At 37.8% G+C, this 27,381-nt stretch overlaps 1 protein-coding gene across 1 annotated transcript in view; it reads left to right on the forward strand.

The window, feature by feature from the left end:
• Window positions 1-27,381, forward strand: part of LOC131065832 (uncharacterized) — a 187,081-nt gene that overhangs the window by 53,036 nt on the left and 106,664 nt on the right. The window contains exons 3-4 of the mRNA XM_058000469.2: window positions 9,316-9,419; window positions 10,844-10,970. Of these exons, the coding sequence (XP_057856452.2) occupies window positions 9,316-9,419; window positions 10,844-10,970 (231 nt within the window). The remainder of the gene's footprint in view (window positions 1-9,315; window positions 9,420-10,843; window positions 10,971-27,381) is intronic.

Genomic DNA, 27,381 nt, shown 5'->3' on the forward strand with positions numbered 1-27,381 from the left:
TTAGGGTTTGTTACAAAAGTTCCCCTTTTATTGCACAACATTAAATGCATAGCCAATTATAAATTTGGCACGAAAATCTAGGAGACATAGACCAATGACAATTAAGGTGCCATGTCATCTATAACAACCTCTCATCTAGAATCTTATTCCCTTTCCAATGCTCCTTTTTAGCATATGCAATGAATCTTGATACGATTCCCTCGATCTCAGCAATTGGAATCTCGGGAAGATTCTTCATTCTTTCTTCCAAGTGGATGACCTGATCAAATGCATCTAGAAGAGCTGCGTCCCATGTAAGTTCAAGTTCCTTAGTCTTTTCAATCAGGAGCATGGTAGCAAACATCTGGTCCTGTTGCTCATCTGTGATATTGACGTCCTTGCAAAAGATGACCTTGATTCTATCTTCCAATTCTTGCAAATCCACATCTGTCTCAACTTCGATCCTCCTGCCAAGAATGGTACGTAGTACCTCAAATACTCTGTCCTGGATCGGGTTGATCACCTCCTCAACATGACTGCACCTAGCACTGATGTCCTCGAAGAGAACTTCCTTCATCTGGAGTAAGGTTGACCACTGAAGTAAATTGTGAGGTCCTCCATCCATAATCTTTTCCTGCGCTAAGACCTTCCTCGATGTTTGTCTAATTACTTTCAAGACAGGAATGATAACATCCTTGGTATGAGCAAAAGCGGCTACCGTTATCATCAAATTGTGGATGATCTCAAGAACCTGAATAGCCCTATGAATAGTCTTCATCATCCTTGTTGCAAATTCTACGGCAACTCTATGAGATTTGTCCATCCAAGTACTCATACGCTGGACCATACTCCTGAATCTCTCTGCCTCACCAATTGATTGAAGGGGAAGTGCCTGTATGGGTGATCTTGCTGGATCCTGACGTCCTAAAGGCTGATTGAGATGGCTGAAATATGTTCTCCATGCACCGACCTCTCTCTCGAGCTTTCTACTCTTCTCCATTTTTTCTCTAAGCTTGTCCTTCAATGCCTCAAAGGAATCGGTGGCATCATCTAGTGTCTGCTCGGCCGTGGATGGACCTAGCTCAAATGTCTCTACATCATATTCCTCTGCTAGAATCTCCCCTTCATACTTGTCCACCGCCGGTGTAGCTATCTGTAATTTTCTGGATCCAGTCTCATCTCTAATCATCTTGGACATCTTGGTAGCCTTTCTCTTCTCTGTCACTTCCTGGGAATGTCCAACAAGGCTCTCTAAATCAATCACATTGTCTTCGTCCTCGATCACAATCACCTTCGTTAATCTTTCCTTCAACCAATCTGGGATGGCTGATCTTGTCTCTCTAACCTGTATCTCCTTATGCAATATTTCTTCTTCTCTGTGAGGAGATGTTACCTCGTCATTGTTCTTGTCTTCATGTAACTCATAATCTTGGAGAGATCCACTTGGCGACCCTTGAGGTACCTGTCCTTCTTTATCATTCTGAACCATCGACTCCATAGACTCTTCCACTTCAAGTGTCCTTTTCTCTTGTCGAGAAGATGTACCGGATGAACGAGCTCGACTGGCCTCTTGTTTCTTCTTGGAAGATTCTCTCTTTCCAGGTCTCTCTTTCCTTTTCGAGCCTCTTGGATGGAGATCGCCTTCACTTGCACTTCGAAGGTTGCCTTCATTTGCATTTCTGGGATTAGGATTACCTTCGCTTACACTAGCTCCACCTTCGGCTGGCTTCTCTTCCAAGGTGAAAGTCATAGCTATGCCTTGCTCTCTCAACTTTTGATGCTGCACATCAACCCATCTGCGAGTACAAGACAAGACTGGAGCCATCAAAGCATCTAGATCCACGACCTCGGGCTCATTCCAATCTAACCTTACTGATTTGCTTTCTCGATCATAGGATGACTGGAGATGTCTGCCACTGTCCTGAGCTTGGTCGGCCACTCTGTAAATCTTGCATTTCCTGATGAAATCCAAAGGCAATCTAGAATGCATCTTTCTTTTTACTTCAAGATCATCCAAGAGATTCATCATAAAATCTTCAATCTGAAACTCATGCTTAAACTTCCTACCGACTTCCTCCTCTATATATCCATGTGGATCAAAGCTCTCCCTCAAAACAAAGAATGAAAAAGAATACAAAGCTAACTCCTTCTCTGCGTCATCCATGGCTAAAGCATTAGGACATACCTCAACTGAATTGCCCAATATGATAGGTACCGGAACTCCATTTCCATGTCTGTGTCTGAATGCCTTCGCATAAGCTGCCAACTGTCTTGTTACCTCAAGTAACACAATTCTGTCTGTCGGATATCTTGGCAACATGTATGGAGGTGAAGGACATCCATGAACTCTGATATAAGTAAACTTCGGAAATTGGATAAACCAAGCACTGTACCTCTTTACTAGTTCCTGTGCATCCTGAGATAATCTGTTGTGAATCCCGCCTTGCAACGTCCTTGTGATGTTCATAGTGAAGGTATCATTAACTAACTTGTAGTTGCTTCCTGGCGGATGATGCAAGTGAACGTAGGAATCACAAACTCTGACCTCGCCGGGTCCTCTTCCAATCACTCCTCTGTGAGGTAGTCCTGCGTACTCGAAGCTACTGATCAAGGCATAGATGACGTATGAACTCATGTGGAAGGACTTGGTAGCTTTGAGTCTCCTCAACTGTACGTCCAAGCAATGGCTAATCATTCTAGCCCAATGAATTGTTCCTTTACCCTGAACTATCACCTGGATGAAGTAGAACATCCATTTTTCAAAATAAAAAGCTTGAGGTGCACCTGTGACTCGGTTGAGCATTGTAATCAAATCTCTGTACTCCTCCTAGAAATCAATCCTGTGTGGTGTGTTTGGTACCTTGCTCAGGCGAGGACGACTCTTGAGTAACCAGTTCTTGTTAATGATGCTTAGACAGGCATCTGGATCATCCTCGTACATTGACCTGGCTCCTTCTATGCTCTTGTAAATCATATCTCTGTGCTCTGGAAGATGGAAAGCCTCACTTATAGCTTCCTCTGAAAGATAAGCTAAAGTGTTTCCTTCCTTGGACACGATCGTTCTGGATTGAGGATCATAATGACGAGCACACTCGATCATCAACTCATGACACTGTAATGCTGGAGGGAAGCCGGCCGCCTTAATGATGCCACTTTCAATTATCCTCCAGGCGACAGGTGATGGCTTGCCAATGTAAGGGACATCTCGAAACTTCTTCGTGCTGAAGTTGCCCAAGTTAGTATCTCCAATGTTGCTCCACTTCGACACGATCTTGGTCTCCACTTCTTCGGTCTTTTGATCTTCCTTCATGAGAGCTGGACGACTGGTGGATGCTCCCGCCTTCGGGGTTGCCATACCTACACAACATTTCACAATAAGTAACTAGATCTTTCAATTCATAACATAGATTAGAGAATAAATTTTAGGAAACATCATGATAAGTCTTTGAGTTATCATTTCCTAAAAACGATTGAGCAACTGGAATTCAAAATTTCAAAATTCAAAACTTAAGCATGACGATCAACGTTCAAAATCAAAACAATAAATCAATATCGCCATACCTTACTAGAGAGCTAACTCTAGAATGCAAAATAGAGGAATTCGCCTAGGCAAAATTAATGCTAGATGGCCTTAACGTGATCTTCAAACAAACGTCCTTCTTATCAACTTCGCCACCCTTGGAGTCTTTAACGTATTCTTCAATGTCTTTCGCCTTAATTCAAACTTCAAGTTCGCACTCCTTAGATGATGTTTACGCCTTCCTTTGATGAAATTCGCACCTTGAACACCACTCGCACCTCCTCTTGAATGATAACTTCGCACCACCTTTGGATACTCCAAATCGCACTTGAATGTGGATGATAAAATGATAATGTGAAAATGAAAATCTTCACCACCCTTTATAAGCGCTCACACCACAATTACCTTGAGGCCGACTTGGTAAAAATAAGGTAATTAAAACGATTTTTAAATAAATAATAAGGCCGACCTTTCAATCCAAGCGCTCCATTTGATTTTTAATTAATTAATAATTAATTATTAAATGCCTTTGTTTTTTAATTTAACAAATTCGATTTTTTACAAGGCAAAAATAGATAATTAATATCTTGTGCAAATTTTAAATGCTATTTTAATTGAATTTTTTAATTTATCGAATTTAGCATTAAAAATAAATTCAAAAAAAATGTTTGTTTTGGCGCCAAAATTTGAAGATGAAAAATACAAACCTCATCGCCCTGGTCCCTGACTGAGGGACAGGAGCGATCTATCAACTTGGTCTTGATTCTTGCTTTTTGACGTTCAAAGTCTCCATCCTTACGTTGAAACTGGCGTTTTTGCTATGAATTTCGAACTTGGGTGACTTGACTTTGCAAATGAGTGCCTCTTGAGGTGATATCGCCCTGGTCCCTTGATGAGGGACAGGAGTGAACCCTACGTTCTTACTTGAAATTCTTTGTTCTTGATTTTAACTCCTCGTTCATTACCTTTCAAACGACGTTTTAAACCTTTTGCAACTTTGTTTTGATATGATCTTCGAAGGATAACAAGTGTTTTAGCAAATATCGCCCTGGTCCCTTGGTGAGGGGCAAGAGCGATCCTGGTGTTTCTCTCCTTGATCTCGCTTCTTTAATCACCAATCCTCTTTATATGGTAAGCAATGACATAGTTTCTCCATTCCACGCTTGTTTCACTTGACTTCCACAAGGCATATAGATGTTTGGAGGATTATCGCCCTGGTCCCTTGGTGAGGGACAGGAGCGATCTTGAAGCTCTAGCCAAAATTTGCCATCTTTCAACCTTTGTTCTTCATTCATTGCTTCCTAAATGATGTTTTTGATCTTGCCTATCCTTGCCTTGTCTTGATTTTGAAGGAAAATGAATGATTTAATGAAAATCGCTCTGGTCCTTGCCTGAAGGACAGGAGCGATATAGCTTCCTTGGCTCAATTGATAGTCGTTTGACGTTTGAAACCTTTGTATATCACCTTCTTAAGATACCCTAGACCTTTTACCACCTCGCACAACCTTGACTTAACGTGATTTTTGAGAGATTTGGCCAATATGGTAAATATCGCTCTGGTCCCTGACTGATGGACAGGAGCGAACTTCAATGTCCTGGGCTCATGCTTGCTTTTAACAATTTGCCATTACTTTCATCGTGTAAAATGAAGTCCTTTGGTCCTCCTTGGCCACTTGATACGCGATCAACTTTCAAAATCTAAGCCCTCATGAAAATTTCGCTCTGGTCCCTGCCTGAGGGACAGGAGCGAACTAGGGTATTTAGTGCAAAATCTTCATCGGACTAACTTGCAATTATCTTCAAAGTGCAAAACAATATCCTTTACTCTCTTTCAATCATTCAAAATGTGAATAGCAACCCAAATTTAGCCTCATTTGAATACTTTCGCTCTGGTCCCTGCCTGAGGGACAGGAGCGAACTGGGTGTCTTGGTGTAATTCCTTCAACATTGGTGACCTTGGATACTTCGTTCTTCATTGAGATGCCTTAAAACGTCCTCACCACCTTGTACTTCGTCTTGGAGTGTCTTGAACTTGGAGGAAAGGCAATATAACCATCATATTGCCCTGGTCCCTGACTGAGGGACAGGAGCGATCTTGCTCTTGTAGGCTTCATCTCACTTTGCTAACTTCAAAAATTATCTTCAATGGTCTTGTAGTGCTCCGTTTCACTCATCCATGCCTTGGAATTTGCTCTTACTTGGCACGAAATTTGTCTAAGGTAAAAATCGCTCTGGTCCCTGATTGAGGGACAGGAGCGAACTTAGGCATTTGGGTCCCTTGTAGATGTTTTGTAATCTTCAATTTGTCTTCAACGGGTTCAATTCACCTCCTTTCTTGCCATCAAACTTAAAATTTGCTTGATCTTTGTTTAAAACATGCCTTATGAAGAATTTTGCTCTGGTCCCTGGGAGAGGGACGGGAGCTACAATGGATTTCGCCCTGGTCCCTGACTGAGGGACAGGAGCGATTTTTGCAATTTGGTCCACTTTCTTCATGTTTGTGCCTTCAAATTATATTCAATTGATAAAATGCATCTCCTTTGATCTCTTCAAATCGTCAAGTTGTTAAAATCCTGCAAGGACAAAGCGATATTTGATTTTGAGCTCCGGTCCTTCACTGAGGGACAGGAGCGATTTTGACTCTTGAGGCATTTCCGTGTTCACGAAAGTCTTCAATTTATATTCAACGGAAAGATCACGCCTTTCTTTACCACTTCCACTTGAAAAATCATCTTGATCCTGCAGAGATAGCAAGATTTTTTGAAAACGAGCTCCGGTCCTTCACTGAGGGGCAGGAGCGATTTTGCTCCTACAGGCCAAAATATCATGATTTCACAAGTTTAATCACTTCACAAGGTAAAAACAAATCATTCCCTATGCCCAGGATCAAATATCAAAAAACTCAAAATTTGGTCAAAATTACTCAATTGAATAAAATTCACATTTTCATCATCAACACTTAGACAAATTAAGACTCTGCACTCAAAATTCCAATTGAAAATAGACCATTCTGGCGAATTCATTCCATTCAAAATTGCATCCTACAAAAGGAAGCTTAAAAAGCTCTCAAGACTGACTGGACTCTGGCCTGAAAAGATAGTGGCTTGACCCTAAATCCAGACAACTGACGAACTACCAAAACCCTAAAAAGCAAAGCGAAAGGCGAGCAAAAACGAGCAAAAAGAGGGGGTCCCCATTTTAAATGGGGCGATGTGTGAAATGGTCACAACAGGGTGCTCGGTGGATGGCCGATTCTTGTTTTGTTGATTGCAACAGGGGCTCCGTACTCTCACAGTCCAAGACCATAGAGGATATATTTTGATATACGACACAGTGATAATGCTGTTGCATCAGCGTGTATGTTTGTCAAGAAAGTGTAAACACTTGGGCTTCTCTAGTTTGATTAACTATTAGGATCTGTGTAATGTTGTTCCTACATTCTGGGAACAAATTTGGTCTTACAAGATTTTGTTATGATCCTGGATTAGAGGATGTAGTTTTTTCTTCTCATCTGACTTTCTATTTCATGCATATTGTAAATTCTTCTTATATATATAATATAATATGTACAGGCCTATGCCTTTTGCCAAACAAAAAAAATAAAAAAATAAAAACAATGAAATTACCACCATAGTTGGTGAAGACAAGTAAACTAAACAAAGGTAATACCATAAAGATTCAAAGAAATATGGAATATTTAACCTTGTTTACTCCTTTCTCCTCAGATAGAGCTAGAAGAAGAGTTGCACCCAAGACTCCCTTGATTTGCTCTTTTGATGTATGGAATATGGTTGCTTATGAAATCAACATGATGTTATGATTGAGATGATTGAATATAAAATGCAACAGCATAACAATATGATAAATTGGGTTATCAAATGGGATGAGGAGCTTCTTATTTATACAATTTTCAAGAGGGAAATCAAGAGTCTAGACTCATTGGTTAATGGATGTAATATCCCCATTCAATTGCTAAACAAATCGCCAAGCAGATGTCTCCGTCCAAAGGCATTCCATAGATGTGAGAAAAATTTATAAGATTAGTGCTGTTTAGGAGAAAGGCAATCAGTTCATTAGTTAGTTAGTTAATGGTATTGTTAATGAAGAATAAGTCCGATTAAGGACATAATTGATTAGATTGTTTGTAAAAGTCATGATTGCAGGAGATACAGCTCCTCACATCATGCCCATTTGATGGGTATATGAGGAGGATTGTGGATTCTCAAGAAGGCATTGAATGTTTGTCTTATATATTTGTTTATACCTGTAGTGCTCACACAAGCCTCTAGACAACCAAGTGAGAGGAGGGTGATTACCCATCCAATTGCAAGGTGAAGGATGCATGCACAAAGTGGAATTCTAGCAGAGACGACGCCAAAGGTTGCACAAATACAGAGCTATAACAGGAAGAGCAACAGGGATTGCAATTCAGATCAGATTCATAACCAATTCAATCGCATGATCGTAAGGATATAAGTCAGGGACAGCGATCTTACGAAATTAAGATCTGAAACCATATTCTTGTAGCAATAATACTATCTGATGAATTCCAATTATCTTAGTACTTTTTGCAGATCTATTGCATATTGAATTTAATATCAGATAATAAGGTTCTATCATTGCATTTCATATTCATACAAATCTCACAAATTAAGCCCCTCGATCTGAGTCATTACAATGGATGACTAGGATTGATTGATGATTAGGTTGGGTTGAAGCTGTAGTCATTTGACAAATGTGTCATGAAGTGTAAGAGATAGGTTTAAGGACTGGAGGGCTCACAATTGATGAGAGCTCTCAAGCAAGAGGGATTGGACAAGTGTCAAAAAAAGGTTTAATTGGAAAAGGTTGCCAAGAGGAACTTTGATGGGGATTGGACAGAAAAATATGGTGGGATAAGATTTAGTGGGAATAGTTAAAAAAGGTATCCCGGGAGGCAAGATTTGATTTTTAGAAAGGCAATATTTGACTTTTTGCACTTTTTAAGTGATATGGGAATTTAAAATTAGGATCTATTTGAAAAGGGAATCTTGTCACATTTGGACAAGATTAGGGATTAATTAGCCTAAATCAATTAATTAACTATTACAAATGAATTGGTTTAGTTGGAGGATTTTGGGGATAAGGTTGACTTAATTAAATAAATATAAATTTATTTAACTAAGAGGGGATAAAAAGGCAAGATAAATTAACTCACTAAATTATAAATATTTATTTAATTAATGGCTAGAATAAGGTAGGATAAAGATGAAGGATAAATTAAGTAAATAAATAATAAATATTTTTTAATTAATGGCTAGGACAAAGTTTTGATAGACATTTAGTAAATAATTGTATTTTTCACTATAGAATTTTTCTTTTATCAAAGAGAAAGGCAGATTCTCAAAATGTGAGATTTTTTTTTATGCTAAAAATATCATTTCAATTGAAAATTGTTGGTTCTGCTTGATACTGGCTGTTGTGCTGGTATTTGATGACAAGGAAGATGAATTGGATCAGAATGAAGATGATTTTGCGTAGCTAATTTGAATTTGTATTGTTACCATTACCCTTGAAAGAGCTTGATTCATAGGTAGCATACACATTTTTGTCAGACGTCTTATGAAATTTGTTATAAAATAGTTATGTCGCATATTTACTGAACTTTTGAATTCTCTTCTGGAATGGTCATATCAACTAAATTTTCATTATTTCTAAACTTGGTTAAGTGAAAGCTTTATCTATATAATGTTGTTCCCATAGCGCTACCTAGTGAGGAAATTGGCTACTTTCCATGATAATTTTTTTCTTAATTACAAAATTTGGAAATTGTGCAGGTCATCAATGATCATGGTAATGTGTTACAGTGCAGTCATTACATGCCTGATCCTATGCCAGAAGGTAGATCACTACCATGTGTGATTTATTGTCACGGGAACAGGTGAGAAAGAAGCAAGATATGGAATTTGTTTTCTTCATTGGGATTGTCAATGTTTCAATAGTTAAAGTTCGGTTCTTGAGCTGATAAGCATTAACATTTTATCTCGCTAAGGGCCTTTTGGCATAATTAATCTAATGCATAGCACTTGTAAGACTGAAAAGCGTATTCCGAATTCTGCCACTTGCATTGACATACTTTTTTCTACTATGAAGCATTCTCTACAGTTCTTTAAAGGCATTTTTTGCTTTCTCCCCATCACTTTTAAGATGAGACTATGCTGCAGATGATAGAATCACTAACCAAATAATTAAACTCTGAATAATTAGCAAGAATATGATTTCTGAGTACTATATAAATCTCTTGAATTTCTAATCCAAACTTGAACTAGAAGGCAAGAACATTAAAAACATTTATAACACAATCTACTGACTTATATTTTAGTACAGAGATGGATCATCTAGTTTTTAACAGGAGACGTCTTTTTTGTTATACCAATGGCAAACAAATTTTTTAGCAAGTTTTTCCTATATTATCTCTCTATAGGTTATTTATTGTCGGGTATTAAACCAGATAACTTTGGGAAGTTATGTAAAATATGAAGAGTTTTGTCTAAAAGTTATGAAAAATGAACTGATTTTTTTGCCTTTGTTGCCATGGACTGATGTTTTGTGCTTGTTGGTGAGTTTTTATGTTGGACTCACGATTACTTGGTGAGGTTTTTGCCAAAAACTCACTGATTTTTGACAATCATCTTGGTTTTTGGGCAAGTGCTCAGGAGCAGTTTTGACTTGCAAGAACTTGCAAGTCAGGCAGATTTTTTGAGAGCTTTTAATCTATGCTTGCATTAAATGTACATGATTTTCAGTAGTTCCATACAGCCTATATTGATTCTATTCAGTAGAAAGCGACAAGGACCTGCCATATTGTGGCCTGTTTTATTGTGAAACATTGATATTTCTATAGTAACTGTCTTTTCCCTAAGCAGTAGTCATCTGCATATGTCTATCTTACTCTATTCAAAACCCCCCCTACAGTGTGTTGTTCTTATACCCATTGTTGACATAAATAATATCACAATCAAAATTTGATAGATTTCCTTAGACTGTTATACTGTCAACATTTTTTGAAATTACATATTTTTGTTCTTCGAGTCTGGAACTAGCTAATGTGTTGATAAATTTATGTAGACTTTTGTTGTGTTTGATTGACTGTGAACATGACAATCTATTTTGAAGATTGGACCTTTCTTAGGTCATACTTACTCATTGTAGCATCTTTCCTTTAATGATGAATGTTTCAACTCCATATTTATAATATGCAAAATATGTATGTTTTCTGTTCATCATTGCATGGCATACTGCTGTCTAATTTTATCATCAGTCATTGCAAGTGTAGATGCTGATGTTTAAAGTGTATATGTGCAGTGGATGCAGAGCAGATGCTAATGAAGCTGCTGTCATTTTGCTGCCTTCATATATTACAGTTTTTACCCTTGATTTTTCTGGTTCTGGCCTATCAGAGGGAGAGTATGTCACTTTGGGGTGGAGAGAGGTAAACAACATTTTGTCCAGTGGACAGCATGATTATCACATTTAATTTTATATATACCTTGCTGAGTTAATAAGGAAGATATTTATGCTTGTTAAAATTTACTACTTCATAATTTGTGAATCTTTCTTCGTACTTGAGGTGAGATGACAATCAGAAAACAAGTACCGTTTCTTCCTATTGTTAATTTGTATTTATAAGTTATAACCTAAAAAAGATTACAAACTGCATGTATTTTAAATTGGCATTCTTTGAGATGAAATTCTAAGTAATTATTGACTATCTGTTACCCTAGTTTGTCATTGATGTCAAATGAACTTTCAGTTTGAATGTATTAATCAGTTTATGAATAGTCATAGAAAACATATGCCAGCAATACCTGATCTTGTTGATTGGATATATGCCAATAGCATAGTTGATTTTCAAACCATAGTGTTGAGTTTGTGAATTTTGATGAGATATGGTCTGCATAATCAAATCTTTGAAATAACTTGTATCGGGCTGTATAGAAGATCACAACTTTGTTTGTGGTATGTGATCAGATCTTTGTCTTTGATTAAAATCTGTGAATAGGTTCAGATTGGATAAACAGAGAGTGTTAGATCAGAACATAACTATTGTTTCAAAAAATCACAGCAAATGGTTGATATGTTTGTGTAAAACATTGTAGTTGGCATAAACTGCTTATTGTTATATTTGATAATATTTGTTATCTACTGAAGTATTAATTATTTGTATTAAGTGGGTTGTCACTCTCGAGTAGTTAGGTGTCGGTTGGTTGACGGTTGTGTACCTCTTGGCAACTGTCAGGCTCTTTAAATATATTGTGTACCACCAAGGAAGGTAGGACGGTATAGTCGGATCTATTGTAATCCTTGGCCGACCATCTCTGGTCTTCTTCTCTGTAATAATTGCATGTGTGAATAATGATATATTTTACTGCTGTGTCTAGTATGTGTTGTCATGTACATTATTATTTCCCGTATTTAAAGTATCAGTTGTAGCGGTAAACATTTTGGCGCCATTGCCTTAAAAGAAATCGGGTCAGCCTTGACTGATTCATGCCCGTAGACCCCATTAAAGGTGAGAAGAGGCCATAGGGTGGTCAAGACCAAGTGATTAGGTGATCCGTTGACCCTCGGCCAGAGGGAGCACAGAGATGAGTTGGAGCCTGGAAGTACTTGGAGTGTTGCGAAGCTAAAGGTGGACGTGTAGAGGACGCGCACGTGTTTGCGAGTGCAAGGAAAGCACTGGAATGTAGTGGTCGGAACAATCCACCGGAGTGTTGGGGACGCTAAAGGTGGACGTGTAGAGGACGCTTGTGCAGGGAAAGCACCGAAACGTAGCACTCGAAATAGTCCACCCAGGTCCGACACACAAGGCGAATACACACAACACTTTCCGAGTGAAAACAATGGTGAACACCCAGGAGAAGCAGAAACTGCTAGAGTTCATGGGGGATGGATAAGAGGACCCCGTACGATATTGTAAGACATGTATAACAATATGGGAGGCAAGTGGCCAAGATGACAAGGACTACTGGCTGAAGGCATTTCCCGCCACACTTCGGGGGATTGTCATTGATTGGTACACAAACCTCGACACCCAGCACAAGATGAGATGGAGTGATCCGAAGAAGGCGTTCCAGGAGGAATTCAAACTCCTGAGGGATGACAATGAGATCGTGGTCGAAATCTATAACACCAAGCAAGGGAAAAATGAGAGTACACGCTTACAACCGTAGGCTCAAAGAACTGTTGAACAAGATGGAGAACCAGCCAGCCAATGGGTTGAAGAAGAGGTGGTTCAATGAGGGATTGATACCCTCACTACACAAGAAGATGAAAGTAGTGCCTCCATCCTCGTACGCCAATGCTTACAATCGGGCGATGGACATCTAGAGTGAAAACAAAACTTCCTCCCGAGGGAAGAGGAAGACCGACAATGATGAGAGCATCAGTGACGAAGAATCTAAAACCGTACGAGCTCTTCGACGAGACATGTTGAGAATGATGAAAGAATTGAAGGCTAAGAAAGAAACCAGCAAAGAAGGTAATGAACTATGGTGTACTGAGTGCAAAAGTTAGGGGCACACGAAAGGTATTTGTCCTAGAAATATGTTTTGTGAGATTCGCCAAGTGCTGGGGCATTCAATCAAGGACTGCCCGTACAATTTGAAGATGAGAAGTACACAAGTGCTCTTCACATAGGGAGAGTCCAGCCCATCGAAATCACAGAATGTATCGCCAAGCGGTTATGAAAATCAACGAGGGCAAAACCAAATACAGTATGACTCTAGAGGATGTCCTATCGTAAAAGTGCCGGCAATGTAGTGAATGGGGACACTTTGCGAGAGTTCGCCAGAACAAGAAAGACAACGTACAATTATTGTGCAAATGGTGTGGACCAGGTGACCGTGAAGACACTAACTGTCCAAAGAAGAAACGGGTAAATATGCTGGACGTCAAAGAGCCAGACGAGGAGGTTGTAATATCCTCCTTAATTTTTTCCAAATTTTTTACAAAATTACATTCAACACAACACTTGTTAAGGTTAGGAAATGCAAACCAAATGCTGCTGAAAGTAACCCTCCACTTTTTGATCACCGAGAGCCCAATTTGGAAGGGTGAGAGCATACAGTGTTGAGGGGATCGTTAGATGCCAATAATTGAAAATGATTACAATCTTTGGGCGGCTGTAATGACCCCTGATTAATAAATATATTCCAGTACTTACATTTGTCAAAGACACATTGATCATTGTTAATTAACATTATTATAACTAATATAATAATTGATAAATCATTACTCTTTAGTTGTAATTGCTAAATAATAATTATTATTATAAATCAAGTAAATAATAACTAAATAAAAAATAAAAAATAATTATTTGTAAATAAATGGTAAATAATAATTATTATTATAAACCAAGTAAATGTAAAATACTAAATAATATATCATTATTTGCAATAAACAATAAATCACGATTCTCTTAAAAAATAAAGAGTAACTAATAAATACTACAATAATTAAATATCAAAATATAAATGAAATTAAATGGTTAAATAATTAAGTAGTGAAGAATAAGAAAGATGTTAAATAAAATAAATCAAACTATGAAAATAAATGAAGTATACATTAAAGTCTAAATTAAAACAAAACATAGCGAATTTTTCCAAAGTCGTGACATCCAAAAGTCACGACCCGAACCATGACCGCAGAGGGAGCCACCGAGACGCATATGAATAACGCGTTTGTGAAATGCGGAGAGGGGAAGGAGAAGAGTGTGGAGAGGCGCGTATACCAGGAGAGGTCATCGCCATCAGCAAGGGGTATCGGGAGGAAAAAACCCCGCGTAAATCGCGCAGCCCAGCATATAGGCGGACAAGCAGGAAGTGCGTTGTCACTCCTATACCTTGCCGTCACCAATAAACTGCGGAGGAAGACACATATTGGTGTAAACGCCCAGAGCATAATAACGAAGGGGAGAGGGCATACGAAATATCTAGATTCTACAAATTAGTCAACAAAGACCAACAGGTAACTTACGCATTAAAGTTAAGAGCATGGTTACTGTGACTGCGTTGAATTTTTTCATAAGAATCCAGAGGGAGTTTCGTAGTGAATTTCTTAGAGGCAATATATATATTGTAGAGGTGAATCATATGCATATGTTAGAGATAGGGAAGCTTGAGCAGGGGTGGGATCCCTGCCAAGCTTGAGAACATTAATGATTTCACTCATTAATAGAGATCCCAAATAGAGGCCTTAGGAGGGCGACATCCCGAGTTGCTCCCAACTGAGAAATATTTCTCAATAGAGGGTTGGGTCAATCCAGGTAAGGTCCTACTGAGTATAGTATCTTTTCCTTGGTAACTCGGTTAACATTGTTTGTTAAATAGGTAGAATAGCGTATAGCATTCTTTCTTGTATAAGCGCACAAATAAATATATACATTTGATTAATTATCTTTCATATTGTTGGTCTACTAACCTTTGTTTGCAGGACTTAAACGCCATATAATCCAATCCCCAACTGGGAACATTACAGCGGCAAGCTAGCCCCTTCCGCTTATACAGCGGGATATTGGGAACAATACAATCACCTGGTGGTAAACCAGCAAAGGACAAGCCAAAGAACAAAAGAATGCAATTACTCAACTGCTTGTGTAGTGGGAGGACTAGGAATGGAAATTAATATCAACTCCACCGCTTATTCAGCGGGAGGATAGTATTACAAATTCAAGATAGGCAACCACGCCAGCCTCTTCCACTTATGCAGTGGGAATCAAATAAGAAATCTGAAAGATAGCTGTTTGTACTACTAACCAGCTTTACAATTCATTACAAAGATTTCTGAATATAATAAATATTGCTAATCTAAGATAGGCAGCTAAGCCAACCTCCTCCACTTATGCAGTGGGACAACAAAAAGCCAAAATGTTGTCGTTATTACTACTAACCAGCATTACAATGAATATAGAATTTGATAACCAAGCGCTGATTAAGAGCTGACAGCTGCAACAAGACCTCCAAACATCATCTAACAACCCAATCTACTCGCACTCTCAAAATCACACCCAAAATCCAACTTTCGAAAATCTGATATATATGACAGCAGGCTGGAAATGCATAACCAACAACACTAAACCACACCAAAATGCTCCTAACTCACTCAAAATCCACTCAAATCACCCAACAACACACCCAAACTGACAATAAGCATTGAGCGACTAAGAGCAAACAAGAAAACAGCAGCAATATAACCCCAAACATTCAGCACACATCCCAATGCACCTCCCTAACAAGTACATCTAGGCTGGGAAGTTTGATTTGCAATTAAAATTTGAAAACTCAATAGTAGGGGCTAAAAACTTACAAATCTCATCACTAGGAGCATAGAAATCTTTAGGGTCAATACCCAAAATCAACAGGAGCCCGCACAGGAAACTAGGAGTGAAAATACGTTTCAGCCATGACGCCAACCAGCAACCAAAAAACACACAAACTCACACCAAAAACAGAAAACCAACTGATGCATCCATTCCTAATAAGCTCTATCTATTCCTCTAAGTGAGAAATGGTCTCTCCGTAGCTAGGTGCTATATCTCAAGCACAAAACTGGCATAGGCTAGGAAGCTCGCAACTTCGAAGCACAAATTTGGAACCATTCCGGCAGCACTTCATTATACAAATTTTTATGGATCTCCAAAAATGAGAGCCAAGGTGCATATTTATAACTTTCTCCCCAAATCGAACTTTCTTTCCCTCCAATATGGGATTAAACATCCACATTGAAATCTCCTTTAATTTGCATTCATTTCATTTCATTTCATTTAGCATAATACGCCCAACTCATATTCACCCTTTATCATCACTTTTGATAAATATAATGCTAATAAAATAATATTCATGAAATCACACTTTGGTGTCCAAAAAAAAGAAGGTGAAATAATTCGCCCAAATAGACTTAGCATAAAATTAATATTTTCTCCCTTCCTAAGTCGTCCATCCATAAAAATAATCAAATATTAATGCCTCATGCCTAAGGTATTAATATATTAAAAATACCTTCTCAAATACTGATTATTGCCAAATTGAGCCGAAGATTGAAGTGCTAGAAATCACCAAAACTGAACTGAGTTGGAGCTCTGAATTGAACTGCTAAAAATAGTCATTTGAGTTCGAACACAGGATCCTAACAAAAATAACACTGCCAGACATAGCCACTAAGCTGAGTTGCAGAACCATTGCCAAAAATAGCACTGCTAAAAATAGTACTTACTATAAATAGCATACTGCTAAAAATAGTAAGTGTGTCAAAAGTCATTTTTCATCACATTTTGAGCAGTAGTCATGACTTACTAAAAATAGTAAGTCCGGAAATCATCTTCGAAGAAGTTGCATGTCAAGCCATGCTGGAGCTCTCAAAAAACCTAGAAAAACCCTTTAAAGCAAACAGTCGTCGGCCTGTCGCAATTTACTAAAAATAGTAAATTCAGAAATTTTCTCTGATTGGAATGCATGTCATACCATCCTGAAGCTCACGAAAAACCTAGAAAGACTGTAGAGAGCAAACTGTAGAACTCTTGCAAACACCTCTTCGAAAACCTTCCTGAAGACAAAAACCCTAATTTAGTCTCTGATTAGCCTACGGGTTTCCAAAATAGGCTAAGACTCCATCCGTCAGTCTAGAACTGAGAAGGGGGCATTACAGAGGTACTCGCAATCACGAGGTTACAAAGCAAAAAAGCAGTGTACCCTGATCCCCATACGGAGAAGGAAAGACTTTGAGAGGTAAAGGTGGATGTTGAACGAGTGATGTCAGAAGAGAAAGGGGCCTCACATGATGCAGCCAATACCCCACCATGGTCAGAGTCCGAGAAAACTATCATAAAACAAATGTTGCAAGCTATCGTACGAGTACAAGTATCTGACCTTTTGTAGACTATGCCACAATTGAAATTGACCCTCACAAATGTAGTTGGCGACAATATCATCGGCCAGGAACGCCACGAGTTGGCGGCAAAATCACTTGGCACATCTGCCATGGACTAGTCAGCGGTAAAACCATCTGGCACATCGGCTGCGGACCCCATGTTGCTCACTGTGAGTATTGGTTGGGAGCCAGCTGTAGTAGAAATGGAGATCATGGGACAAAAGCTGACCAATACCATCATGGACGACGACTCTAGAGTAAATGTATTGCCAGAAGAAACATGGAGGGGTTTGGGCAAACCAACTCTCTGGCCACCAACATTCTAGCTTGTAGGTGCTGACCAACATGGTATCCTTGGGAATAGTTATGGCACAAAAAGTTGTTATCGGTACCCAACATTTCTTCCTCGACTTCATCGTCATTACACTAGAGAAAAAGGCCTATGATGCCTTCCTTGGAAGAGGCTGGTTGATCATGGCGAAGGCAAATCATAATTGGAAGAACACACTCTCCATCGAGAGTGAAGGGCATAAATATGTGATTGACTTGAGGAACCAGGCGGTGAGTGAAGAACTGGCATCCTCCGACTCAGAGTCTGAGGGTGGAGAGTTTGGTATGGATGAAGGGAGGAAAGGCATGGAACCCAACGATGAAGGGGTGCTCAAACTAGAAGATTGCTCTGAAGATGAGACAAGTTCCTTGAATGGACTATTCCACTGGCAAATGGAGGAGTATGAGGTATTTTCACCAACATGTAATTTTCTTGAAGCTACAATTCCTGGCGAAGAGCAATTGATGAAAGCATGTAAAGTTATGAATGATACATTTGGTAGTATAGAGATGGAAAGTGGACAGGAAAAGCCCACTGACGAAGTACAGAGGCCCTACAAACAAAGGAGCTTGCACGAAAGGAAATCATACTTGTATGCAAGCATATTATCAAAGAATATGGAATTGAGTGAAAAAATTAAACACAAGGAACCGTATAGGCAAAGACAAGAATATGACATAGGAAGTCCGTACACCGTACGAAGAGCACTAAGTTTGGTCACGAGGCTACTTCCATACACCGTATGGGCACAACAATGGAAGGCAAGAAAGGGTCGTGAAAGGAGTAGCTCATTCACCATATGGACACAATAGGAGCGTGCAACATCCATCGTACAGATAGAACAACAACGTACAACATCTATCGTACAGACACAACTTATGCCATCCATCGTACGGTCAAAACGGCATATGCCATCCACTATACGATCGAAAGGACATATGCCATCCGCTGCACAAACACATGTACAAGCACACAAATGGTTTCATCCGTACGTCGTACGGGAAGATAAGTTTGTACGGACTAAACCGTACAAGGATTTTTCACGACATTTGAAGAAGTCCGTACGACATCATGAAAATATAAATCTGTACTAGGAGTCTATATGCCGATTGGAGAAGCATGTACGGTTTTCAAAGGGAGCAAATCCGTACGAGGAATGGCAATCGAGGAAGTTCTTACGACATGAAGCAAAAACTGTACGCGGGGGTAGTTTGCAAAAGGTCGTACGGGTTCAATATAGGAGATAGCCTGCAAGTTGTACACACAAAGAAGGCAGAGAAAACTGTACGATTGGTTATACACTGCGAAATCTTCATTTTCTAGCTTCATCAACAATGTTTTTGGCCTCTTAAAAAATGCCTAGTTCCGCAAAATGCCTCTCATTTTTGACCATTTCATTCTCCATCTCCTTATCTAAAGTTATCATTGGAGACCTGGCAACCTGAGATTGTATATCCACACCTCATTCCTTGGACACATCATCTTTGCTACATCTTTCCTCCTTGTAAAAACAACTCCTCCTCCCAACCTCCTTTTGCCCTAGATTTGTTCTTTTCTTGATCCAGATAAGCTCATCCGTCATGTGGCCCCCAAAGCTCTCCACCCCAACACACCAAACCCCCCCTTGCATGTCCTTATTGAGCTGCCTACTCACATCCTCCCAGTGCAGTTTCCCCCATGAGAAATGCATCCCTTTCCCACCATAGGACAATGGAGCAACCAACACACCCCTAGCTCCACATTGCCCATCACGACCAGACACTACCTTTGCAAAAAAAGGTCGCTCATCCTAGATAAAAGCCGCAGAGCCTTGAAAATGGCGTTCCTGTTGCAGACACGCTCCTAATCTTCTTAGGTTCGCCAGATCCCAAGCAACTGTATCAAATGGAAACGACTCCATTTCATTTGCAACCAAGATTCCAAATATTATTATTAATATGATAATAATATTATTATATATAATAATAATATTATTGTAATATTATTATATATAATAATAATATTATTGTAATATATATATATATATATATATATATATATATATATATATATATATATATATATATGTATATATATATTTATATATTTGTTTGGTAATGGGCCGAAACTGAATCCCTTTTGACTGGAGCTATAAACCAGTGAGACCACATTTTTGAGAGGCCTCATCCTCATATTTGTTCGGCATTAACACCCTTATATCTCCTTGTGCTGTCCTGTCTTCCACGCCCAGGCATCACCTTATCTCTCCATTGCCTGTGTGTGGGACACATGAGGCTCGAGCAAACTCGAACCCAAGACCTCCCATGTAGGAAGCTCGCAGCTAACCACTGTGTTGTGGGGTCCCCCATTATAATAATATTATTTTATACATAATAATATATAATATTATATATATGAATTTAATAAAATTTAAAATTAATAAATAAATAAAAACCCTATTTTACTTAAATCATTATCAAACTTTAAATCAAACATTATAATCTTTAAATCATTATTCCATTTGACATGATACTCTATCCGATAGGGGAGTGCCCACTAATTGTAGGGTGGGAAGGGCAGTGGCTCGAGCTCTTGAGACCAATTGAGTAGTAGCTCCCATTGATCGAGACGGGAAAGGAACCCATGCTTTAGAAGGGAGTTGTCCTTGCCAACACTCGTCCCTACCTATATAATTGGAATGTGAACCTTCAATGGAGATATTCTCTAAAACAATCAAATAATATTGAATGAACTGTAATCTACGCAAACATTATTTCCGGTGATGTTGGGTAGAGCAGCAATCAAGATGATCGCTGTTCATAACTTTAATCTCTTGTAACCCATCCATGAGAGCATCAATAAATTAAGGTGCAAGGAACAATTGTTGGCTTTAAAGCAACCCTGAAGAAAGATTAGTATAAGCTACAACATCACTCAATCCAAATGATGGATTGTCAATCATGTGGACATAATGTTTATGCCCTTCATCCTCCAAAGCTACACAAGTAACAAGCTTGAAATATCCTTTCCTTCCAGTTGTTCTGAAAATTCCAGCAAGTTTGGTAACATTGTTTGGAAACTTTTCAAACTCTGAAATATAGAAGTGTACATGAATCAATTCATCCCATGAAGAGGATACATCACCAGCTATGGTTGAAGGGCATTCATTACAACTCGTCAACTCAAATAATTTGTGAAAAGGCCCACTTGTTGGCACATATTTTAAAACACAAGACCAAACTTCATACAAGAATGGTGCAACTCAAAGCAAGTACAAGCAAAGAAAGAATCTTCAACTGAAACCATCAAATTGCATACCCCATTTACCTTCCAATTCCTTATGTAGTAAGGAATGATGATGCCTCCTAATGTCGTATCACTCCTAACACAATCTTCATCTGGCTCCTCATGTGCATATTTTGTATCTGGTGGTCTCCTAGGAGGGCAACCAATCACCTCTTAAACTGAACTTATTTCATTAGCAAGCTGGAATCCATACTCCAATTTCTCTCGGATCACATACCTTATTATTTTAACCAAGTGCAGCACTGCAACCAAGATTTGTTCCATCATCCAACTCAAAAAGTGGATTGTCCTATGCCATATCATCATCCATCTCAAACAATGGGTTATCAACAACCACCACATTGATTTTTCTTAGCATGTTCATGCAGAGAAAGTGAACTGCTGCTATGATTAATACTAAAATCAAAACTTTCATATCTGTCTTCAATGACTCCAAGGTTGTCCCAAAGCACCTGTGCCTTTTATTAGCATTTTCAGTAGTAAACTATGGGTCCAAATCATCAAATAATCCATTACCAATAGCTGATTTAAAGTCACCAAACCTTTCATCTGAAAGAAAATTAGTAAACTCATCACAAGAAATATTATGGATGTCAATATTATTAATAGCTTCACTAATAATCATAGTAGCTTCATTGGATAAATCTGAAATTGGTTCCAAAGCTGCTGTTATGCCTTTCCTTCATGCTCCATTTCATCCATAGTAGCTACAGTCTTGACAAATAATCACCCTGAAGCTCAGTTACAGTCCTCATGAGTCAAGGCACCATCTCCATCAAAATGTTCTGTTATGAACTTCTCTTCCTTTTCCTGCTTCTCATTATTTCTCGCATTGATAGAACACTTTCCATTTACTTCTGCTTTCTCTTTAATTGGAAAGAGAGCTTTCAACCACTGAGGATGCTCATACAATTTCCTTAATTTCTTGCCAATCATTGCTGCAATCGTTGCAATCCTGTCAGGTATTTTGATAAACGCTCTTCAAAAGTCTTCATCTTTCTCACTGGACCCCTCAGGATAGCAGGATACACTGCTCTGATACCACTGAAAATAACCACCCCTAATCCTTGTCCAATTTTTTCACTCTTACTCCTGGAGTAATTTTCTCAAATAGTTGCATGCTACTGTAATAGTTTATTTGCAGGTTTATGTGTTTCTAATTTTGTATTGATTTCATTTGACATTCATAATGGATTGCATTCATATAATGCATTGACAAGAAAGTAGCAGATAATATTTATTTCCTCAAACAATATATAAGCCTGGCACAAAAATTACATATATAAGATGTATAATGCATACCTTTATTTGATATAAATAATTTTGCATAGGACCAAAATACAACTGATATGAAGTGCATTACATGCTGCCATAAAGCTCAGAATTGAACAGCAGATAAGGGAATAGGGTACCCCACATAATAAGTGCTTGACAACATACCCAATCTCCAATATTTGAACAACAGCAATGAAGTCTAATCTCCAATGTATATATAGCAGAAGTGGAGTCCAATGAACATGCAGCAATAAGATCTGATCATAAAATGTCCCCAAACTGTCATACGCCCAACAAAGGAAAATATGCCATAAGGAAGAGAAGTCGCTGTCAAACAGGAGCTAGAACCCTCACGGCAAAGTATATGTTTCAGAATCTCAGGATTCTCCTTTCCAAATTCCACATCCAATTGAAATGGCCAGCATAAGAGAAAATTCTCAATGATAAATCAACCCAATAATGAAGAAGAGAGATAAACAAGTGCCCAAATGATCTCTCCAACAATTACTACCAAAATAAAGATTAAAATTGCTTCCACAAACCCTTCAATAGCTAGGGGTCTAGAAGAACATATTTTCTCCATGAATAATGTCCATAATTTTGCCAGACAATTCAATTCTTCAATCAAATTACAGTCCTAAAATTTATCTTCAATGAAGACCCACAAATTTGATAATCTTAACCTTGAATGCATTGTGAAATACCTGTAAGATATTTCCAACAAATACCAGCTAGAGTAGATCTTTCACTACCGTAGCTAGTCTTCTTCAAGATGGTTTTCGTCCTTAGAAATGTTAAGATGGACCAAGTCCAAATCTCTAGAACCACAAGGTTTTCTTAGAGAGAAATATCAGAAATAGTAAACTCAACATACCAAATGGGCTCTCCATCTCCCTTTCCATAAGAATTTAAGGGAACTTTCCGGATTCTCCCTTTTAAAATCACTTTATTAATTTATGAAGCCCATGAACTCCAAAAAGTGATTTAATTTACTTTTAAAACATTTTCGACACCTAAAGTCACTTTTAAGTGTCTCAACATTTATAACTTTTTGTAACACTAAGGTCCTCATTAAATTATTTTAATTAAAATGTCAACCTTAGTGAAATTAACTAAATATAGCTCAATAATACACCCAATTAGCAACAATGGTCGAAATGCATCAAAAATGAAATTTGATTTCGTTGATGTGATTTTGATTATGAAAGATTTTAAACATGTTGAACAAATTGTCATTGGTGTTAGATTGATAGCATTGGTGGCATCATTATTATTAAGACTGATTATTGGTTAAGGAGAAAACAAGACAGCAATGATGTTTGATAAAACATTAATAAACAGTGATTTAGATTATGGAGCAAGTTCGATAAACATAAAGATGAATGAAGTTGATCTCCATCAAAGAGAACTATATAAGCTATGAAGGATATATGTACAATTATATAGAAGTTTAATTAAAGATTTGAACTTAATTTAGTTGACTTCCATGCAGCCACAACAACAATCATGACAACGGTTTGCATTGATGACAAACAAGAAACAATAAAGGTGGCCAACTTTCTCAAGATTACACAAAAATTTACAGTTTTAATGAATAAGTATGGGCAAGCAATTTACAAAGGAGGTGATTATATTGACAAGACAACGCTCCTTTAAACAACAACTAAAAGAAGGGATTTGTTTGATTAAAGAAACATCGAATTACAAGTGAATTATATTAAAACTAAAAGCAACGATTAAAGCTTGAGATGTGACTTTGTAAGTTGAAGATATGTTAATATTGCATTAAGTTAAAGGGTGTGACCTGTCTTTGGGTTATGATCATTGATGACAAGAGACGACTCTAAGGGAATCATCCCTTCTGGGAAGATATAATATTATTATGAAGAGTTGAATGAAGTTTGTGTGTGTGAAGAATAAAATATATATCATATATACCAAGCAAATGAAAAGCAAAGTTTAAGAAGATTATTTGCAGATTATATAAGGAAAGTGTGAGACATTGTATGGCAGAATTATACTAAGTTTTATGAGGAGATTGTGATCAGTTTTGTGGCAGATTTATGATCACCATTATAGCAGATTGGGAAAGAGATCATAGCAGAATTTAGAGGAGAAATGGAATGAGGGGTTGGTACCTACAGAATTTGTAAAAATAAGATTAGTAAAAGCAATATATTTGTCGTGGCTTTCTCCCGCAAGAGTTTTCTTGTAAATTGTGTTGTTATTGTGTTTCTCATTGTTTAATTTTATATATGTGCTAATATTGATTAAATCTTAAAGTGATTAAATAATTTTTAAAAGAAAAAGAATATTGTTAGACTGATTCAAACCCCCGTTAGTATAACCACGTGCTCATCAAAACAGACCCAACTGGGTGACTTATTAAATATAGATGCTCCCTCCAAGAATGTTGGAGCCCAAATCAGAAGTTAGCAATAACATCTAAAAGCGTCATATGACTCCTCTAAACCATTTGAGTTCACTGGTAACATCAGATTACCCCTCTGATCAAGTTGACCCAAACCTAGAAAGTCAATGGCAACTCCACTGCTAGAGAACTTGAAAATGGGGACATTACAACATTAACAATAACAATGGTGGGTGGACATTTGGGGTCAAGTGGTAGTGCCCCTTGTGGGGTTTTGGGGCAGAGTCCCCTATATGGTGAATGGGCAATGGCCTTTGTAGGGGTTTGGGGGCAAAACCCCAATTGGGGTCAAGGGGTAGGCCCCTTGTGGGGGTTTAGGGGTAGTGCCCCTTGTGTGGTCTGGGGGTTGTTCCCATTGCGTGTTCCTCGTCGTGATACAAGGCACAGTTGAGGAGCAGAGCTCTTGCTATAACAAATAGGGCCTCCGAATGTCAAAAACCTCCATTACATATGTCATTTTCAGAATTTTATCAAATTGTTTTGTATTCAGTTGGAGTTTCTTACTAGGGGCTATGAGAGATTCCTAGGCGTCCTTGGAATGGTCAGGAGATTCCTGGGAATTATCGGGATGTCCCTTGGTATTGTCTTGGTGGAGGTGGTGGTGCAGTGGGGGGACGTTTCCTCCAAGTCCTCGCGTCCAGAAAACATTCCTGTCCTAGAAATGCAGAGATTGAATGGTTTTTTTAGTTTAAAGCAATTCAAATTTTCAGACTACCTACGGGTTTTTGTGAATTTTCTGATCTTATTTATCCTCAAACCCTTGCTCATTCACCTCATTGAAGTGCCTTAAACTATGTCATATTTTCAGTGAGTTTGAAGCACTTTTTTGCTGGTTATGACCAATTTGCTAGGGTTTTGGACAGGTTAAGCATCATCATATAAATTATGTGATGAGTGAGAAAGTTCGTTCAAATTTCAGTTGAAGCAAATGAAATCAGCAAAACAAAGCTTTTCCAAGATGCAAAATTCTTCTCAATCTGTCGAGTGGCATCCATGTTGATTAATGAATCCTTGAAGATTTGTGAAACTAATTCATGCAGTTAGTTGGATGGAATTTAGTTGTCAAATTATCCAGCAGTTTTCTAATGTACTTCTAGAAGATGTGGATGACATTTCAAATGACGAGTCTAAATTTTTTTGTTATTGTTTTATGAATAATAATATTTATTAATAACCTATACCTTTGGTAAATTGGGCAAACAAAGAAGTTGCTTTGAGTCAAGAGAGAGCCAAAAGGGTTTTGAGTCAAAGTGTTTATTCTTACGAACAAAAATGGTAGGAAGACCTTTAGAAGCAGTGATACACAAGTTCTGATTCTACAACCCACTATTAGTGAGTGTGCCTCCTTCGTTTTCCTTAAGAACATTGATAGGTATGATGATTGTAGAAGGCAAATGAAATGAAAAAGGTGTTGAAGAAAAAGGAAAAGAAAGGGTGGTTGATTTTATAAAGGTAGCTTTATATTTAATCCCTTATATGTTGTTTTATTAGTGTTGTTGAATTCAATCTTGTTTTACTCATGATTTTTAGCCTATGCTTTGAACTTAAAATTACAAGCGTTCATAGCTGTTTTGGGTTTGTATTTGCAATAGATGAAAAAGATAAAATCCCTTGTCCAATACAAAAGTGTTGAATTTTAAATTTGGTTGTATATCAAGCTGAAATCCTTGCTAGTTCTAGGTTCTATAAATTGGAGTGTTAGGAAATATATCATTTCCTTGACTCTTTTTAAAAGGTGTGAATTAAAACACTTACATGCTTGGACCTGGGACTTAATGAAGAAAATGAGCCAAGCACCTCTAATTAGCATAATAGAAGAAAGTGAAAAGAGAACCACCAAAATCTTTGTATAAACATTAGTACCTCCCATAGATTTCATAGTATATTGGACATTGGAAACTAATAAGATTCTCTTCAATCTCCACCTCAAAAGATTCTTTTGAACAAATCCAACTTTTAAAGCAGAATTTCTGATATGTGCACAATCACATAAAGAGAATTACAAGAAGGTGGTTAGTGATGCATGCACCTTCGATCAAATAAGAAAATGTTATTATTTCAAATTCGTAAGAAACTAGCCAAGTTGTTTATGCCTTGAAGTTGCTGAAAAAAGCTTGCATCTATGGTGTTATTCACATTTTCTTCTTCAAAGAAGTTGGATACACACGCAAAAGCTTTCGATTATAGTTCATATTAGAACTTGAAATTATTTTTGAAACTTGCATGAATCCTCTTTTCTTGAAAAAATATAATCATATCATATTATAAATTGGATCATAGTACAAAAACCTTGTTTAAGAAAACACAACCTAAAATAAGGGAGAACCTTCTGAAGAGACGAGGAAAGCAACAAAAGTAAACGGATCAGAGAATTCATTTATAGAGCGTATGAAAAATATTGAATTAAAAAATAACTAACTTCAACTTTATATATCAGAGCCATACTTAGGCATCCTCATCAAACATCAAAACCTAGCCAATTTCTTGAAAGGATACCTTTTAAATCTCACGGGCTTGAGTCCAGACGTGGTTGTTAATTTTTAGACTTTCAAATTAATACAATACTCAGAAAATGGAAATCTATCTAAATTTCCAGATTAATGTTGATTGCTGTTAGTGTTAGGATTTTCTAGAATTAAGCATAAGTAGAGAAAT

Source organism: Cryptomeria japonica, chromosome 6 (assembly GCF_030272615.1).
Source record: "Cryptomeria japonica chromosome 6, Sugi_1.0, whole genome shotgun sequence".
Taxonomy (NCBI): Eukaryota; Viridiplantae; Streptophyta; class Pinopsida; order Cupressales; family Cupressaceae; genus Cryptomeria; species Cryptomeria japonica.